General features: G+C 36.3%; 1 protein-coding gene across 1 annotated transcript in view; it reads left to right on the top strand.

The window, feature by feature from the left end:
- The first annotated feature begins 709 nt into the window (after positions 1-709).
- The window catches only part of ZNF804B (zinc finger protein 804B), a 74,817-nt gene continuing 55,339 nt past the window's right edge, over positions 710-20,187 (top strand). The window contains exon 1 of the mRNA XM_056338045.1: positions 710-944. Within this exon, the coding sequence (XP_056194020.1) occupies positions 936-944 (9 nt within the window). The 5' untranslated portion in view covers positions 710-935. The remainder of the gene's footprint in view (positions 945-20,187) is intronic.

The raw sequence follows: 20,187 nt of genomic DNA, 5'->3' as shown, positions 1-20,187 counted from the left end.
CAAGGTTAATGAATTGGAAATTACTTTGCCTTTTCAGTTCCCAGAATCTAGCATTAGTGGAATCTCCTGTTATGTGAAATATTGTGGCAAAGTGTAGGCAAAAGAGCTGCAATGAGGGAAAAACATAGAACATTTTTGCATGTGGATTTCTAATGTCAGACAAAGACAGACGTTAAAGGCATTGATTAATACACTTGCAGTTGATTCCATTTGGATTACTTTCATTCTCCAGTAAGACATAGTTTTAAAGGCAATAATAGCACAGAACACTGTGGTTAATTGTGTGTTACAGCTTCTAAAATTTTGTACACGATTCATTTGGAGGTCTTGTAATGTACATGCACAAGCCAAATAAATTAAAAATAAAGTCCTCTTGTTAATAATGATTTTTTGACACTTGGCACAGTCTTTTGTGTTGCATGAAAAAATAGACACACAGCTGTTAATTGACAAGGTAAGTAATAATCCTTTGATTACAGTAGCTAAAGGCTGTCTTTTAATGGATTTTACTTGTCACTTTTAATTCTTTTTAATCTTTGTCTGCATTTCATTAGAACAGCTTTATCATTCTGATGGCCCTCCTGTCGTTATTCTGATTGAGTTAATGGGTTGTCGTCATACCACGAAGCTCCAGTATAAAATATAATAGTGTTATATTTATAGTCTTCAGGGACATTTTTAAGATGATTGCTTTGCCAATCAGCTTTTCTGGTTTTACATAGTACATTATTGTAAATGGAGTGCTGTATTTTGCTTTCTCTTGCCTGGTAGGTACTCTGAGCAAAGCTTCTGTCTTAATCTTCCATGACTTAATCTACCTAGAAAATTCAACAGCCAGTTGGTGAGGGAGCTACAAAAGGTCTGTTACAATTTTCTGTCCTGCTCTTCAGCTGCGGTTTAAAAGCTACATGCCTGCACTGCAGTTTTCCTAACAGATGATACAGGTACTTGAATATTACTCAAAAACTTACCCGAGGTCTCATAATGCAGCTATTAAAGTGGATTTGTTGCTATCTTGTGTTCTCAGCTACAGCTGTAGAGCTGAAGGATGCGTGATATTTAGGCCTTTATGCTTCATTTACTTATCTTTGGAAAATGTAGTGTTCAAGGTACTGTATTTTTTCCATGTTACTGAGAAGTCTGATAAATTGCTAATAATTTTAAAGATAATACCATTTAATGGAAGAAAACCTTGTTAAATAATTGTGGAACATATGTTGGGCAGGTCATGATTACTTTTTCAATTATATTATTTAAAAATTATTCTGGTTGCATATATAATAATGCTTGGGTGGACAAGAATATTTGTCTTTTTAGGCTGAGAGAAGCAATGTACCATACAATAAACTATTATAGAGAATCCATTAATACAGTATTGATTAGATCTGTGATACAAGTCCAGCTGTGACACCAAGCCATGCTATTGGTATTGAACTATATAATACTCTGCTGCCGAACAGATGTCATAATTATAATAGGCAACATTTTATGATGTGTTTTTGGAAAGTGCCCTAGAGCATGACTTATCTATTTATAACAATGAGTTAATCTTTCCTACAAGCTAGGAAATGAGGAAGGTATATGGAAAAGAGCTACCTAAATTAATACATTTTTCCTTTTAAAATAATTCTAGTGTAACAATTTCATTCCTCTCTTTTCTATAGATACTTGCTAAAATAGGCTGCAGTTTTCAAAGAACATTTGTACTTATATTTATTGTCAAAAAATTCTTGATGAAGAAGCACAGACATGCTGATAATGTATTATATCACTAGGTAAGGTTTTCAGCACTGTAAACAGAAATGCAGAGGACTTTTTAAAAGTGTTTTCCATAAAGAAAAAAGATCTGTTATATTTGGGGGACTGTGAGTTGGTAGTGTTAATCAGCATTTTCTTGAAGAGGGCTACTTATCTACCTCGTGTTGCTTAAATCTATTACAATGTTAAGTAGCGTAGAAGAAAAATGCTGTGTCTCTTGATATGTATATATTCCTATGTACATGTATGTTCGCTTATGCTCACTGTTCTTGCAATTAACTGTTTAATCAGAGGGGGGGAAATTAAATATTTGTTTTATTTTAGTCAATTAAACTTTTCTTTGAGACACACTTTCATATGCTGCACGATTAGTAGACCTTAAGCATGTAACAGATACCTGACTGTGACCTTTGTTCTTCCGAGTTCCACGGTATTAAATTGCAGACGTTAAAGCTTGGTGAATTATGTGCTGCTGTTGCTGCCACAAAAGACTGGCCTTTTGTTGAAGTTCCAGATGCAACTATATTTAAATGTTCTAATCAGAGGTAGAGGCTCCAGAACAATAACCTCTATGATTTTCTTCTGGAACCACCACGGGACATCCTTTAGGTTTTCTAGCTCTTATATAATTACTATTATTATTATTTGCATTCCTATAGTCCCCAGGAAGCCCAGTTGGGAAGGAAATCCATCTGAGTCCTCCCATACTATTTCTGCATAAGGAGAATCCAGTATGAAATCTTTCCAGCACAGACAAAGCTCACTTTGAAAATTCTGTCCCGTGCAAATCATTGAGAACAAGTACAAGATATGCAAAGATGTTTTTGATAGTAGCAACTTTTGCACTTTTTGAAAACCCTTCAAATATGGGTATTTTCAGAACACTGTACTTGGTGCCCAGGCTCTTGTAATCTGATTTTCCTTTTTTTGGGTAGCTACAGCAAAATGGTTCACATCAGCATTAGTATATTACAGAGAAGTCTATATAATGGCACTCTGAGGAATGGAGAGATTATACCGGTTCGCAGGCATTCCCAATATCTTGTAATTTTTAATGATTTCCAACATTGTACCCAATGTCTAAACTGTTTTCCAATTCCAATATGTCAGCACTTACATAGATTACTACTTGACTTGGATGGAAGTAGCCTCTCCTGTCTTCTATACTTAGTTCAAGCGTAATTGTCTTTATAGCTCACTTAAAGACTGGTGCATAGATCTGTATTGATTCATATCTCTTTCTCTCCTCTATGAATTTGCATTTGTGGATGTTGCCAAACAAACTCAGCAAATTTATTATAGTATTATTCTAGACTGACTTAAAGGATAGGCAAGAGCAGATGATGGTTTCACGTGGGACCTATTAAAATACAGTGGTCATAGAACTGTAAACGCTTACCAGAAACCTACAAGGCAATAAAATTGCTCCCAGAAATAGTGTAGATTTACTCCACTGAGCTGAATCAGCAGAGGAAAATTCATAAATTTAGAAGTGTTTTATGAAAGATGCATTCACTCTCAAGAGGTCTGCTGGACTACCCTTATTCTATATCAATAAGTGAGGGCTCGTTAACAGAGGTAGATGAGTGGTGAAATACAAAAGAGACAGGAAAGACAGTATGGACATTTAGAATATACTGGGTAGAGAAATGGAGGCAAAAATTGACAGAAAGCGGGGAGGGAGGGGGGAAAATCAGAGAAAGACTAAAATAAAAGAACTTAGAAGAAGTAATAAGAGAAAATATGTGGAAGTTGAAGACAGCAGGATTTTAACTTCAGCTTAGACTGATGATATTTAATGCCCTAAGTCTCTAGATATCCTAGCAATAGTTGAGCTTATCTTTTTCATCTCTTTTTGCTTCAGCACTGCACTATGGGATATAATTAAAGTTGGGCTAAGATAGCAACAAAATTGAATAAATTATTCATTGAAAACCAGCAACATTTTCTAAATAATGTATTCAACAAATAATATTCAACTAAAAATAGGTACAATATGCACACTATTCTGTGCAAACTCAGAGTTGGTCCTTGGCCCCCATTTTATCATAAGTAGTAGACAGATTTAATTTTTTTTAGGGGAGGCAAGCAAGAAATACTGCTTTTCTTTCTAGCCTCACAAGATAGGATATATGAGTGCATTTCACTGTTAGAATGTTAAAGTTCATCTCAGTATCATATTCTAATAAGTAAAAATTAACTAATCCCTTCAGTGGAACTAAGTGGTGGCCTAGACATCAGTGATAATGATATGATTATGCTCAGAAAGAAAGATAGTTCCAACCAGCTAGATGTATATTTAGTGCTTCAGAAAAGCTAGCTTTCAAAACTCAAGTAAAATTAACAGAAAATTCTGACTAAGAGCCAAAAGGTACACAGAAAATTTTAAGTGGAAGTGGATATGAGAAAGGATTTATGGAATAGACAGAAAGCTGCATTGCCTTCCTGAAAAGAACATCTATTTCTAAAAGTCAGTGGCAGCTCAGTGGCAATACAAAAAACAGCAATTGTCAATGAAAAGCAATGGGGGCAAAGTGGAAGAGTACAAAAATTAACAATTTTAATTAATAATTTGAAAAAATATTTGATAATAACAATAAACATGGGAGTATAAAACGCAGAGTACTTAAGATTAAAAATACAGGAGAAAAGGTGGTCTGTTGAGCTACAGCCTATGAGCTTCAAAAAATACATTATGAATGAAATAAATTTTGTCAAAGTTTATATCCTATAAGTAATAAAAAGATCACATTTTAAACATATTTGAAATTTATATATATGTATAAAATGATGCAGAGAGGCCAAATATAATTATAGAATCATTTAGGTTGGAAAAGACCTTTAAGGTCATCAAGGCCACAACTGCGGAGACCATCACCAAACCATGTCCCTAAGCACCACATCTATGCATTTTTTAAATGCTTCCAGGGATGGTGTTTCCACCACCTCCCTGGGCAGCCTGATAAAACAAATGCTTGACTGCCCTTTCAGTAAAGAAATTTTTCCTAATATTCAATCTAAACCTCCCCTGGCACAACTGGAGGCCGTTTCCTCTTGTCCTGTCACTTGTTACTTGGTGAAGCAACAGATACCTATATAGAGTAGTGATAAGGTCTGCCCTGAGCCTCCTTTTCTCTGGGCTAAACACCCCCAGTTCCCTCAGCCGCTCCTCATAAGTCTTGTGCTCCAGACCCTTCACCAGTTTCGTTGCCCTTCTCTGGACACGCTCCAGCACCTCAACGTCCCCCTTGGTGTGAGGGGCCCAAAGCTGAACACAGTGTTCAAGGTGCGGCCTCACCAGTGCTGAGTACAGGGGGACAGTCACTCCCCCAGCCCTGCTGGCCTCACTCTTCCTGACACCAGCCAGGATGCTGTTGGCCTTCTTGGCCACCTGGGCACACTGCTGGCTCATGTGCACCAGCAGTGGACTAACACCCTAATGTCCTTTTCTGCCAGGCAGCTTTCCAGCCACTTTTCCCCAAGCCTGTAGTGCTGCGTGGGGTTGTTGTGACCCCAGTGCAGGACCCGCCACTTCTCCTCGCTGAAGCTCCTACAACTGGCCTCGACCCATCAGCCCGGCCTGCCCAGACCCCCCTGCAGAGCCTCCTGCCCTCCAGCAGATCAACACTCCTCCCCAGCTTGGTGTTGACTGCAAACTGACTGAGGGTGCATTCGATCCCCTCGTCCAGATCATCAATAATCAAAACCTATTTGCATAAAACGAATATGGTGAGCATGAAGGTAATGGAAGTGAGATGACAAAGTGCTATCTGTTCCTTTAACATTATTAATCTAAACACAAATAAAGTATCCACACTGTAATCCACAAAAATATGTGTCTTTTTCAAATGACCAGGCTTAGTACACATATTTCTAGAAGTCATTGGTCTTAAATGGACCTATGAAATATTTACATAGGTGTTGGATGATGAGGGATATTCTAGAAAGCTGAAGGAGTACTGGTGATATGTCAGTATTCAACAAGGGTGGTGGGATATTCCACAAAACCATCATCCAATTTCAATTCTAAGCAAAATAACGTAAAAACCCCTGTGGGAAGAGCACTGTCAAGATATGCCAATACCTAAAGTATCTGCCTCCACAGATGTTGTTCTCTTCCTTGGTCTTTTACAGAAGCAAACTTACCCTGTCCTGCTTATCCTATCACTACAGATCTGCAGCTTTTCTTTGTGGTTGCCAGTGCAAAGGAAATAAGACTGGTGGGATATGTTTTTCTCCTGGTACTCCTATCAATAGAATACTTGTGGTGGGAACCCATCTTGCTTCCCTTGAAACAGCTTTGGTTAGAGAAGACAATAAATTTAGTATAGTGGCTTGTTTAGTTAATTTTTTATCAAGATTTTTAGGAAAGTATTCCATGTTAACCAAACATTTCTTAGCTAAAGCCAGTTTTTTACATGTATAGACATGGAAAACATACAAAGGAAAAAAAAAAATCTATTCTTTCTTTATAGTTTTCTCATTTAAATTCTAAAACAAAATTGGTTTTGTCTTTACTACATAGACAGGGAAACTCATGTAGAGCTATTTTTCAGTTCTGAACCCTCAGTGTAATGCAGGTGGATACATTAACTCATTATTCATATTATATTCTAGTAAGTTAGAAGTGTTCACAATACAAAGTCAAATGTTAAATGGTTTTAGAACTGTCCGTTTTCCTCCAATTGCTAAGGAGTTGGACCTGTTATAATTAGTTTTACATTATCATTTTGGCTTACATTGTACTGCATAAACATACTGTTTAGTTTTACATTAAATAAATAAATATTTTTAAATCCACTGTCAAAATAATCTTGTTGAAAAGTGGGATGATGAAAGAGGAGTTATTGACAGAACACTGACTTGAGATAAACTGAATAAATTGTTTATGGCTTTATCACATGAAAGCATAGTTGCCATTCTGTATGGAAGTCATCACCACCCCACTTGACAGGACTTTCTAAAATAAAATCTATTAAAACCAGGAACATAGAAAGCAATTTAGGGAAAAATATCTGTGTTTTGGCTCATTCAAACTGCTCTTGTTAAAGCATTTGCAATAAATAGAATCTCTCAAAAGTTTCTTGTTCAACCACAATCACTGTAATTGCATTCATTATAATGTTTTGCATTGTACTCATTTGACAGCAGAGCTAAGCAGTCAATATGCTCCTTTTCAGCAGTCTCTGCTGTACCAATCTCATATTGTTAACAGTTGAGACAGATGCACTGTATAAGAATTTCACAATTGTACCAAATGCTTGTTGGCCTCTTACAACCTTCTGTTCACAAGCAAATGCGTAAAACAATAACTACCACGATAACTTCTTGCTTAGCTTTTAGAATAATTTAAATGGAAGAGCTGAAATCTGTATTTCAAATCTAGAAGAAAAAGTGGTATAGCAATGTAGTTTGAAATACATACAAACAAATTATTATATAAAACCAGCAGTTATAAAATCTAAAATGTCAGTATATGCAAATACACAGCTAAGACACCCAAACAAACTTAACTTTATGTAGGCCATAAAGAAGACAAAGATCCATATTATATACAGTCCATGCTTCTAACTGATATAAACTTTCTTTTATTTATCCATATATCTATCTAACTACATTTGTTTCTCTCTTGTAAATCATTTTCTTTGAAGTTTAATTGTCTTTTATATTTAGAATAATGTTTCATTGAATGTATAAAAATGTCAGATAATAAAGTCTACATAATACATCTGCTTAATGCCACAGCTGTGTTAGGCAAAGAAACAAAGCCTAAGATGCCCTGAAGTGGCAGTTAAGAAAGTCGGTACATGATATGTAGAATCTAAAGATTTATATGAGTTTTGAGGTGGTTTATATTTTATAAATTTCATATTGTTTCTAATTTGTGTGTCTGAAGGCTGACATCATAGAATCATGGGACCACGGAATTATTCTGCATGGAAGAGACCTCAGGAGGTCTCTAGTCCAACCTCTTTCTCAGGCAGGGCCCACTGTGAGCTCTGACCAGGTTGTTCAGGGCTTTGTCCAGTCTGGTATTGAAAATGCCAAGGATATAGAACATGCAGCCTCCCTGGGCAACCTCTGTGATTGTTTGATAGTTCTTATTGGGAAAAAGTTTTTCCCTATATTGAGTCTGAACTCACCTTCTTTCACCTTATATACACTGTCTTTCATCCTCCCATCCTGAACCTCTGTGATGCTCTTCTCCTTCTTCCTGATGAACCCTTGTAAGTACTGCTGTTAGGTCCCTCCAAAGCTATCGCTTTCCCATCATGACCAAACCATAGCCCTTCAGTTTCTTACAGGGCAAGGGCTCCATCCTGACCATCTTGGAGGCCCTCATCAGACAAGGAAATCTCTTGTAAGTAGGTAGTATATATCGCTTGAATTGCCCAGTGCAAGAGGCTCCTGATGCCACCATGTTAGGGTGCTTTAGCTTTATTGCAGAAGGACATTTCTAGAACATTAGCAGTTCTTCCTTTCCTTTACTTCTAGTCCCTGTCCACTGGGTGGGTGATGGTTCTACCTGTGACCTTATTTTTCACTTTCAAAAACTGAGATTCCATGCAAAAAAAGAAAATGGATGTTTTTAGACTAGAAAAAAAAATGAAGAATTTTCAATTCACATTTTAGCCTAAAGAAATCATTAGGGATCTTTTGAATTATGTAGAGACATGAAAAAATGTGATGGTTACATGTGTATTACCTAGTAGATTTTTATGACAATTACAATGTATAAATAATATTGGGTTGCTTAGCGTGCTCTGTGTACTAATCCATCTTCATATGGTAGTGACATATTTAATATGAGAATTTTTATGCCAAAAAAAATCCTAGGTAAGAAGTGTTAGCTGTTTTGCTACAGTTTACAGAGGTTTTTTTGCAAATTCTTTGTACATAAAACCAGCTTTTTAGTATTTTGGTATACACTCAACCATTAAGTAATTATATTTTTTAATAATTACCATAATATATATTTTTGTTATTATTGATTCCCCAGTTTACAAATTAATAAATTATAACTTTTACAGACCACGTAACCTAAACATAATGTTTCTAATAGTATCATCAATTAAGGTTTCACAGGAAATGAACAATATGACAGGAAATCTTTGAATCCATTGATATATTTCTTTTCTTATCCTTTATGCTTTGATCTTTCACTAATGTATTTTGGTTGTGTGCAGTATAATTCTGAGGAAGGGAGACTTTTTATATCTTTTTGTATATGCAGTATACCATGTAGGTTTATTTGTAACAGTAGTTGCAAAACCATTTATAAACTTATATTAGATCCACAAAAAAAAAATTATTCTCAATTAAAAATAAATCTTTGCTATATATGATAAGCTTGAATTTTAACCTTATACTAAAACGATAATCAATTATAGTCATGGCTTGTGGTCTAAGAGCACAATCAGTTTCTTAGATAGGTGAGACGAGATCATCCTTTTCATTTCAACTCAGAAAAGAATGCACTTGAATTCAATCACAGAGCAATGGGCAATATCAGACGAGAGATACAGACACAGAATCACTCAGCACCATGGTGTATATTTTTAATAGAATACCCCTCTCCGATGTTAAAGAAGCAGAATAATGAACATGTCCCAAATGGCTGTACTAAAAAGTGTGAAACAGAGCCAAAGAGTCTTCTAAATGGAGAATGAATTTTTTTTTTCTGTTTCAGAAACACTTTATACTGTGTTCTTAGCTGCTATTTTGATTCTTTCTGCTTTATGCAGGTATATACCTACAGTTGCATTTTTGTGTGTGTTAAGTTCTATGAGCAATAGAGAACTATGATTTGTGAAATGCTTATGTGCTCTATGCCAAAAAATGGAGTTCAGACCACCTGTCATATGCAATCTTAGTCTGTGGCTATGAAGTTGCAAAAGTATGTCTCTCACTTAGTTACTGGAAGGACTGTATAAAATTAATGAGAAGCTCTCTTTTCCCAGGGATCTTCTTAAGTACTTGGCTAACGTTTTAACTTTTTTATGATTGCTTAAAAAAAATGCCATTATATAATTAGCATTGGAAAAGTCAGTGAAATCGAATATTTTTCTTTTAGAATAATTCAATGAAGATAGTAATAATTTTCATATCATATCTGTTATGGGAAATTTCACTGAAATTTACTCTTTGCATAGACCAAATTTATCTTCACTTATTTATCCTTGAAAATGTTCTTTGCCTACAAATTTGCAGAACAAATATGGAAGAATGATAGGCTGGACTGAACTTTAGCTGACTACATTTGGGCACAAATTTGTGTCTAGAGAAAGACCTAAAAAGTCATTTATTTCTCAAATTCTCCTCATTATGAACAAGTTTCTGTAGGCATCATTCTTTCTTCACAAAACCTACCTAAGCTTTCCTGTGCAAGAACACACTGTTCTTCTGTGTTTATGCCAGATTTTGGTTAAGAGTCTTGAGTACTACTGCAATATAAACAATTAATAATTATTATTATTACTATATTAAGAAGCAATGTGTTTATGATGTTGTGATTAAAGCCTGGCATCACAAACTGGCAAAAAATGTCTGTTTTTATTTACTATTTGACTTGCTCTTCAATGTGTCATTTAATACTTACAAACAAAATATTTGTTCATCTAATTTGATTTGGCAGTTGCATAAAGTACAGATTATATAAGGAAATAGAAAGAGTGTTGCCAGTTTGGTAAACACTTGTCATGAGAAGTTTCAAAACCTTAGTAAAATAATAATGTCAGAAACACAAAACACTACTAAAACCAAACCCACAGAATTGAAACTTTGGGCTATGGCAATAGACAAACTACTTGTGGTAATAAATAAGAGAATCAATGTAGAATTTTTCCCTGTTGAGAATTCTACAGAGAAAAAATATCTGCAGTTATTGACATGGATTAAATATTTATTTAAAACAGTGTCTTGGTATCAGGCTCTTTTTCCTAAAGCTACTGGGTATAGGGAGCTATTAAAAAATACTTACTCTAGGTTTTAGTTGGTTTCAGAGAAGCTATTCATTCTGCTAGAGAATGTATTGCTTTGCTAACATACTGGAGCTATGGTTTTGACCAACCTGCTCATTAATTTCTAAGCTTTCATGCACGTTGTTCTCAAATATGCAAATATTGATTAGATTTTTCAATGGAAAATGGGCATTTACATGTAATTGATGCAAAATACCCTGATGACAAGCTCATTCCAGCTCATTATTAGTTAAACATTAAACATCCCTGGAATTTTAGACTTTGCAAATGAGTTTGCCACTGCAATCATCCTCCATTTGCTCCAGCATGATAAGGGATGATCAAACAGCCATTTATGAACAACTTCAAGAAAAGCAAACAATAAGCTATACAACTCTCCAATTATTAATAATCTTCTTCCTAACATGCATACTGTTTTAAAGAATATCTTTGCTACACAAGTGCAATTTCATAGTATTTATCTATTTTTTTTTACCATTTAATCAAAGGACCAGTGCTCATAGACCTGTTTTCCAAAAAATTACTCATTCTTTCTGATTAGTTTTACAATATATTACTTCACCAAGAAGTTATATTCTCTAATGCAGGATGGTGCCTACACACCCTTTTTGATATCCAGCTCAAAGCCATACTCACCTGAATGGTTTGTTCCTCCTTGCTTAGTACCACTACCTGTGAACTCACCTATGAAGACACTGGCAATATACCAGAATAAATGGGGACGTTTGGTGTGCTTTGTCTCAGTCTCTACCTACAAAGACCATTAAGTTTCCATATTATGTGTTTAAATTTGTTATCATTGAGCAAATGAGTATTAAATTTTTATCCATTATGAGCATTTTTGCAGTCCTGATATTAAACATTTATGGACATCAAAGTGTGGGCAAAAATGTTGAGGTGACCTGTTTTACAATATAACCATCCAGAAAGATCAGTAGAAAACTTGGGGGAAAAAAAAAAACCAACTTCACAGTTGTTTTCACATAGAAAGAAGGTGATATAATTCCTTACAGAGGGTCAAAATTAAGTATTGGTAGATTGTGGAACTGGTTGTAAGAGTATGAAGGTTTACTGAGCTCTAGGGTTAAAATATAATTAAAAGACTTTTCCAGCATTAAAAAAATAAAATACACTGACTGAGAAGGCAGTTTTGATAGCCATCTATAAAGCTTAGCCATGGAGTGGTAAACAAAAAGTCACAATCTCCCTAGAGAGTGTGGTAAACAAAAAGTCATCATCTCCCCACAGGCCACCGTTACAACATGACATTCAGGAACAGCGCTGAAATAGTGGCACAGAATCTGACACACCTTTAGTGGGGAAACAAAACAAGGCAAACAAGAATCCCAGAAACGGTCAATCTCATTTAACTTTTGTTATCTAAAATCAGGTGTCTACTTTTTTCATCCCAGACCCTCAGTATTAAGGACATTTTATCTCCTCGGCTTTAGGACCTCTATCTTACAAGGGCCATTGTTCACGTGAGAGTTGTTTATTTTTTGGCTCTAAAGGAATTCTGAAGTGAGCAGGCCTGGCTAAGACCAAATCTAATTTTTAGGTGGTTGAATCAGAATAAATCTATCCATGTAAAATTAATAACAATTCACTGGTAGTAAAGCAATATGTGGAGTGAATTTTCACCATGGGTGTAGAGGTGTACCATTGAGGGCTAGTGTCAGGACTGAGCAGTTTCTGTTCAGATGTGCACATTAATAGTTACAGCTTTGTAGGGATTCAGATTTTACGATAATGGAGAAATGTCTGTGGTGGTGTAGAAGCTGAATATCTGTGAACTGGAGTAGTAAATTGCTGTAACACCTGAGCCTCTAAAAGTACGTGCATGTGTATCTGTGTCTGTGTGTGTATATGTATATGTACATGTAAATCTGCAGTCACCCTTGTCTGTCACTCATTATGCAAAGTGTAGATTCAGGAAAGGGCATAAAAATATTGTGAAGTCCTTGTCATCTCAGAGCATTTCTCTTGACAGAAAAGCTTGATCGGTGCTGAGGAAGAGGAGTGCACCCTGCATGTGAGGTTCAGGGCTCATGCCCTGGGGAATTATGAAATTATCTTTATTATTTGTATTACAGTACCATCTGGGGCTACTAGGCTTGGAGCTGGAGCCTTCTGTGGCGAGTAACATGCAAACAGCCAGAAGGTATCTGCCCTGGATTTTTTGTAATTTAAATTAGAATGCAAAGAACAGCAGATGGATATAGACAGAAAGGAGAGGGGGGGAAAAGGAGGAGGGAAGGGGGAACAGACAGTGAGATAATACTATATTAGTAGCCAAAACACCTTCTAGTTTTGCTTTACAGCAAGGGAGAGGCTTCCCAAGCAAAGTGGAGTGACCTCATGACTTGCTGGATATTCATAGGTACCTGCCCTGCAACATATGGGAGATCCTGAAGGTAGGTGTGAAGGTATTTTAAAATCCAAACAACTAAGAGAAAAACACTGATGAGGTCAGATTTTGGGTTTAAAGCAAGGAAGAATGAGATCTCCTGAGACCCTAAGTAAACATGAGCATAATCTGTGTTGAGCTTTGACAGCAGTTATTCCATGAAGTTCATTCAACTGGACAGAGACTATGTTAGCCAACATTCAACCAGATGTGTTTCTTGCCACATAATTATAATAACAATTATTTCTTGTCTTTCAGTTACAAAAAGAGAAAATCTTCAGTATATTCTTTTGTAATTGTTAATATGCAACAGGAATGGATTTATAAATACCCAAAGCCATTAAAGCAATTCAGTTCGTTCGTGACTTGTACAATCATATATCACGCTCTGAAACTTGTTTTGGAGAAATGGTTACATAATTGAAGGATAATTAACTGGGCCTACTCCAATAGCTCCATTACAAAACAAGAGTGAAAAAATGAAACTGCTTCAAAACTTACTGAATATCTGTTCTGGCCTTCAGGGTATTTTTTAGAAAGCCTGACAGTCTGTGAGAATCCATTTAATGACCTTGAATTTGAAGTTGCTCCATCACTACTAGATTTTGTGCCATTTAATCAGTTATATCCTCAAGAACATCCTGCAACACAAGTGACACAAGGTAATTCAAAGCTGTTAGATAAGGGGATATGAGGCATTAAAAGCTTGGGGCTGAATTTTTAAAACGTGCCTCTCCTATGTGCTTGGGCAACTTTGACACACAAAGCTATGCACATCCAAAAAAAAAAGGGAATACACTAGACACTCTTCAGAAAACTGTAACATGAAGCATTGCTCCTGAGAGGTGAGCTTCAGATGTTAGCTCTGTAAGTAAAGCAGTAGATTAACATAGAATGAGGTGAGCTTCTAATGTTAGGTCTGTAAGTGAAGTGGTAGATTAATGTAGAGTATCTGATAGCAAATAGAATGTAAGGAATCACTCCATTTTCAATGGATTTAATACAACTGAGATAGGCCTTTCATCTCTAAGAAAATCATAAACAAAAAATATTTCCATTGTCTTTCTTTCTTGTTTTTTTCCTCTAAATATTATAGCCTTTATTGATGGGAACAGAGGAGAAACAGAAGTATAAGATTAGGTGTCTTTAAAATGATAAAACAGAGTGAAATTTGTTTATTTGTTGGTTAAAATTCTTCACTGTTTTAAAACTGTGAACAAACATGTAAATAAAGCAGAAGTGCCTGAAACAGCAATGTCCATTTTGCAGATTGACATTCTCTGAGTCTGAACTTCCACAGCTATTTTAAGAGCACTGTGTGCTCCTGAAATCTGTAAAGTATGATGAAATGTGATTTAATTGACAGGAGTTTGGTTAATAAAACTGAAATGTCAGGTTACTTAAGATTAATACGTGACTTACCTTTCACTGACATTATCAACAGTAGTTCAAACAGTGAAAGGGCTGAAATTTGTTTTAGGTAGTATTTGTTCTCATTTTAAGCTGAAAAGCATAATAAAATAATACTGTGTTGGGTAGTACAGTTATCTTTCACAGCTATGAAGGAAGGAAGGTGAAATAAGGAATTTAACAAAGGTAATGAAGACTAACAGTCAATGAAGACAGTTGACTGGTGTGAACAGAGCATGTACTAGTTTTGCTGTATCTGAGTTTCTGGGAAAAAGCAGATGAGGTCTCTGGGTTGCTGTTGATCAGAGAGCAGAATAAAATGTTCCTTTTGAGGACCTGGTGTAATTTGGTGTATGTTCACACAATTGCAAAATTGCAAGCAATTGAATTAGTCATCTTAAGGAGTTTCTGCCTGCGAGCACAGATGCAGTAATAGACATACTCCAGCCCATCCAAATAGTAAAGCAATAACTGAGTTTCAGGACGAGGATGGGCAGATGTTTATGCCCATCATCTCCATCCTGAGAATTCCTGTCACTGTGGTTTACAGCTGTCAGTAGAGCCAACATTACTGATCAGCAGATGCTGAGGGAACAGCTACATAGAAAGATCATATTCAAGACTGGATGCATTTCAAGATGAAGACAATGTACTTAGCAGTGTGTTCAGATTCTCCCTCCTTAGCACTCTGTAGAGACTTTGGAGCCCCTGAGAGCTGCACTCGGAGCCCTTCTTGGTGCCCTGCATAGTTTGGTTGTCACGGTGCTGGGCTTGGGGATACACTGTGAGGTGACTTTCTTTTGTGGCTATTGAGGAGACAAGAAGAGAAGATGCACAATGGCATGGGATATCAACTGATTATTCAAAATATACTTGTTCTTTTACCTTGTATTTATATGTTGGATGTTAAATCTCCAGAAATAGAGGGAAGTTATGAAATACAGACTAAATAACAGAAGAATATACTAGACTAGAATTTCACATTTTACTTCATTAAAAATAGTGAACCATACAAATAATGAGTGCTGGTGTAATCAATTTGATAATATAGTCATATAGTTAAATGTCTTTACTTGCCATTTAGTAACACTTACTGTTTTGACACCATTGTTTTCACAGGCAGTGCTTAACATTCATCTATTTATAAATAAACACACTGGCAAACCCATACATTTCTGCATATTCTTTGTAATAGGTATTACAGAAAATTGCTGGGTGAGAGATTGCTAAGGTAGCAGAAGAAAAAGGTGGTTTATATAGCAGCATTTTTTCCCTGCTGGTAGGTACTTGGACAAGATTTGGCTTTGAAGTAATAGCAGGTATAAGACTTACTAGACCTGTTTCATTTTCCATATTGGATACACTAGAGGCACCTGAACGGGAGAGTATTGAAGTGTTGAAATCAAAAAGATGCAAAGAGCCAGTGTGGCCATATTATCAGAAAGCACACAGCTTCGGCCATTTCCAACCACAGTCATGTGCCTTTTATCTTTTATTTGACTGGAAAGCAGGCTTTTAACTTGCTCTGTTTTGACTTTGTACTTATGCAGCAGTAGCATCACACAGTGTTGTCCAGCGTTTTTGCATGTAGGAGCTTCCACTGTGCCATTTTGATTGTATCAATGTGTTCAAGGAGCAGCTTGAAGCAGACTAAGAATGCCTCTGAAGCAGACAATGAAGTTATGTTTATCAGTGAGCATTTTCCCTAGTATTGTCTCAGACCTGGTGTTACTTAAATGTCCCAAAACTTCTGACAAACTATAATTGTATTGCATGTATGTATAATAGCAGTGGAGCATTGCAGTAAGACTCGACATTTTCTTAGGTATTAGAGATGAGCACTAAAATGGGGATCACTTTCTGCAGCCCACAAAAGGTAGGGGATACAGGCATGTCAGAAGCATGATAGGAGCACTCTGAGTTTGTGTGTGCACCCAGCCTTAGTTTTTCTCAGGGACGTACTCGGAGCTGGTTCCTCTGGTACACCAGCAACAGTGTACTGTTTACAGTACACTGTAACAGGCATACTGGTGTTTAGGTCACATTTTGGCTTTGGAAATTATTTCCTTCTTCTTAACACTCTCCCACTTGGTCATTCATCTGGGTTCAGATGTGCACCTTGTGAGTTTGCTGAGCATTGTGGAACAGACAGGATAAAATATGATTCGGCATTGTATTTTTTTGAAGGCAAATATTGTGACTCAGAAAAAAATATAGTCAGGAAATGCTGGAAGTTTTGTAAACTTTATTTGCTCAAAACCAAACAATCTAGTCTGCCTGTCAGCAGACATGTACTTCAGTGCCTCTGTATGTGCTCTAATTCAGGTATTTTCAGTATGTTCTAAGGTTGTAGAGTAACAAACAATAGCCATCACCTTGTTTTATCATGTATTTTATACTAAAACCAACAGCGATGGTCTGGTATGTAGTATGGGCAGTCCTATTTTGAAAAATGTAGCAACACAGAAGCATTCGGTTTATTGATCCTGTCTCTCCATTAGTTCCTATCTCACCTGTCTTTTTCCTCGGCACTATAAACAGTGAAGCACATCAAAGACAGTGCCGGAAACATTCATAGTAACTCTGAGACCAAATCCCACACAACAGAAGAGCTATTGCAAATCGTATGTTTTTCTTCTGAAATAAGAGCATTTTTAAGTGCAGTCTTTGGATCAAGATGATCTTCATGTAATTTATGCAATAGCAAATACAGTCCTACAAATACAAAAGTCTTTTACCAGCAAGATCAGTGAGTCTTTCCCTCCCTCTAACCTCCCATCAGTGTAATGGGCAATCCAGTGATGTAGGGGAGATAGGGAACACGCTGTCAGCAGCCTGGATGAATTCTTCTTTTTTCTTTCACATATGTTTTTACAATTAAGTCTACCTTACTTATGAACTAGAAATTGGAACAGGTTCTTCACAGAGCTTTCCCAAGCTGCATGCCACTTTTTCACTCTGCTGTTGAAAATATGCTTTTACACAAAGTAGCTCACTTCCACTAAAGAGAGCTGTGAACTATTAAGAAAGTACAAAAATTAAGGCATAAAAGTAACGAAGTGCTGTAGAAAAGCCTCTGAAGAACTGCCCCAGTCAGAATGCAGTGACAGAATATTCCCATCTTGGGATCATCCTGAGGGAAAAATGAAACCTCATGAGAAAGGTAGAAAAATTCCGGCTTGAAAGGATCACAAAGGATTAAATTAAAAAGCCTGAAAACATTCAGAAGTTTAATGAAATGACTGAGTCAGTAACAGTCCATTTCTTTGGTCCTTCTGGCACATTTCATTTTAAAAATTAGATTATTTGTATTCTCTCCATATTCAATAATTCTCTACCTATTTTATCATTGAATTACATTATGTTTCCTAACTGTACCTTTTTTTCCTCAGGGTGTGGCATTTACCCTTTTTTGTCCTCAACAGAGCTTTTTACACTGAAATTTTGTTCTTACCTCCTGGTATTCATTTGTGGTGTTTTACATAATTTTTCTGACGTTCTATGAATGTGTATATGTAGTGTTTCTATAGCTACTAGAAATGAATCTTGGGCTCAGCAAATTAGCACAGCTAATGAATAATTGTAAAAGCTAGCTAGAACTGTATTTGCCAGAGACCACAGAAAGGCTCAGACAAAAGGTTTGTCAGTGTTTAGTTCCTTTTGGGGAACCAATTTTACAAATGTTGAAGCCAATGTAACCTCACAGCTTGCAAGCCTGAATTCTTAATGTACGCCCCTGTTGAAACCACTGGACAAAGACATCTTCAGGTTTCTCTGTTTTTGACTCCATGGAACAGAATGTTTCCTTTTGGTTAGAGGTTTTAGGAAGGAGAGGTTACTCTTATTCTGATCACACCCATATAAAGTTAGAGAGTACTAGAGACAGCTTGTCTAATACTGATCTTTACAGTATTGGAGGGAAATCTATTTTCCTAACATTTTGAATTTTCAGAAGTAGACTCATCTTTTTGTGTTCTCCATCAGTCTGTATGAAAAAAAGAGAAACCCTTTTGGTGTTTCAACAAAATATTTAACACTATTTTAGTGAGAATAGAATAAAAAAAACCCCGAAAAACAAACAAAAAAACCCCCAAACACACAAAAGAACAAAATCCACACCTTTTTTTCTTATTATTATAAAATTTGGTAATGTAATTTTGAGCAGTCTTACAGTCAAGGTGGCTAAGACTTCAGTGGTCTGTGTAGACTTCTTAAGGAGTAATGCATATGAAATTGATTTTATCTAGGTTATTGTACATAGTAACTGAAAATTGCCTACTTAAAGTGCAATCACTATCTTCATTTCTGCAGTGCTTGCAAGTACTCATAGGGAAAAAATGCAGGTATGCTGTGAGGTTATCTACCACACATTGAACTCTGGCATCCCCCGAACAGTCCAACAGATCTTTATGAAATAGCAGCAGAAACTATTATTTGTTAAAAGTCCATTCTCTTCTTTTAACCAAAATACCCTGTGGCTGGAGTGTAGCTACACAAACAAATTTATCCCTACAGACAAAAATAATCTGAAGACTGTCTTTCTAACACCACTTATTGTACTGTCATAGCATATTACAAACCCCTACTCCCCTGTATTAAAGAAGGAGTTGTGGCTTTTTTTACTTTATGGTGAAAAATAACTTACAGAAGCAGGTTTTCACAGGAAGGATTTGAACACTGATAAGGGTCACACTGGTCACTTTCCTTTTAATCGAATATAAAAGAGAATTAGATGTGGTGGAACAACTGCAGAATAAGCATCGTTCCTCACTCATTGGTTGGCAGTTCCATCATCCCTAATGAGAAGGATGGTTAAGGGACATCCCCCCTGTGAAGAGATGCTTGGTTTCCACTAATTCTGGAAAATACAGAGTAATAAATGACCTGAAAATTAGAATTTTTAAAAAAATTATTTTTTTCTTTTCAGTGGATAGTCAGTGAAGTTGACAGGACAGTGGAAAGTTTTTCCTAGCTTTAAAGTGGGAAGTTTTTACTAACATGCTTTACTGGGGATACAAGCCCCGCCAACCTAACCTAGAACAGGTTTTGAAGTGATTAAAGCTTGGAAGTCAAAAAAATAAATTTCTCCAAATTAATGTCCTAATCTGACAAGGCTGATCTATTTCCCTTGTCCGTTATAGGTGTCAACAGAAAAGATTTGAAAAGATTTCAGTTTTTCCCTTAGCTGTAAACACTTAATTCATATTCCAAGATGAGACTCATATCCAGACTGAAACATCTAAGTTTACATGTCTAGACATGAACTATTGACAGGATTCACCTGCCTGAGTTTCCTCACTTAGTGACATTTCCAACACCCAAGGATATTCCACCTGCTGTCCAGGTGCCTCTTCTAAAAACATGTAAAGTGGGGTCCACTGCATCAGAAGCCCTGTGTGGATGTCTTGATAACCACAGACATCTCAAAAGGCACTCAAAATTCTGAGCAGCACAGGCCATTTAGTGTAGAGAACAGCTCATGTTGCTCCAAAGTAGATCTCAAGTTTGGCTGAACCTTCTCTCCCAGCCCACTTGCTCAGCTGACAAGGCATTAGATGCAACTGCCCTTGTCAGCATCTAAGGTTAAAGCTAGCGCATAGGTAGGAGATAGTATCTAAAGCAGATTGATGC

This window comes from Falco biarmicus, chromosome 4 (assembly GCF_023638135.1).
Source record: "Falco biarmicus isolate bFalBia1 chromosome 4, bFalBia1.pri, whole genome shotgun sequence".
NCBI lineage: Eukaryota > Metazoa > Chordata > Aves > Falconiformes > Falconidae > Falco > Falco biarmicus.
This window is presented reverse-complemented; position numbering and strand designations above follow the sequence as displayed.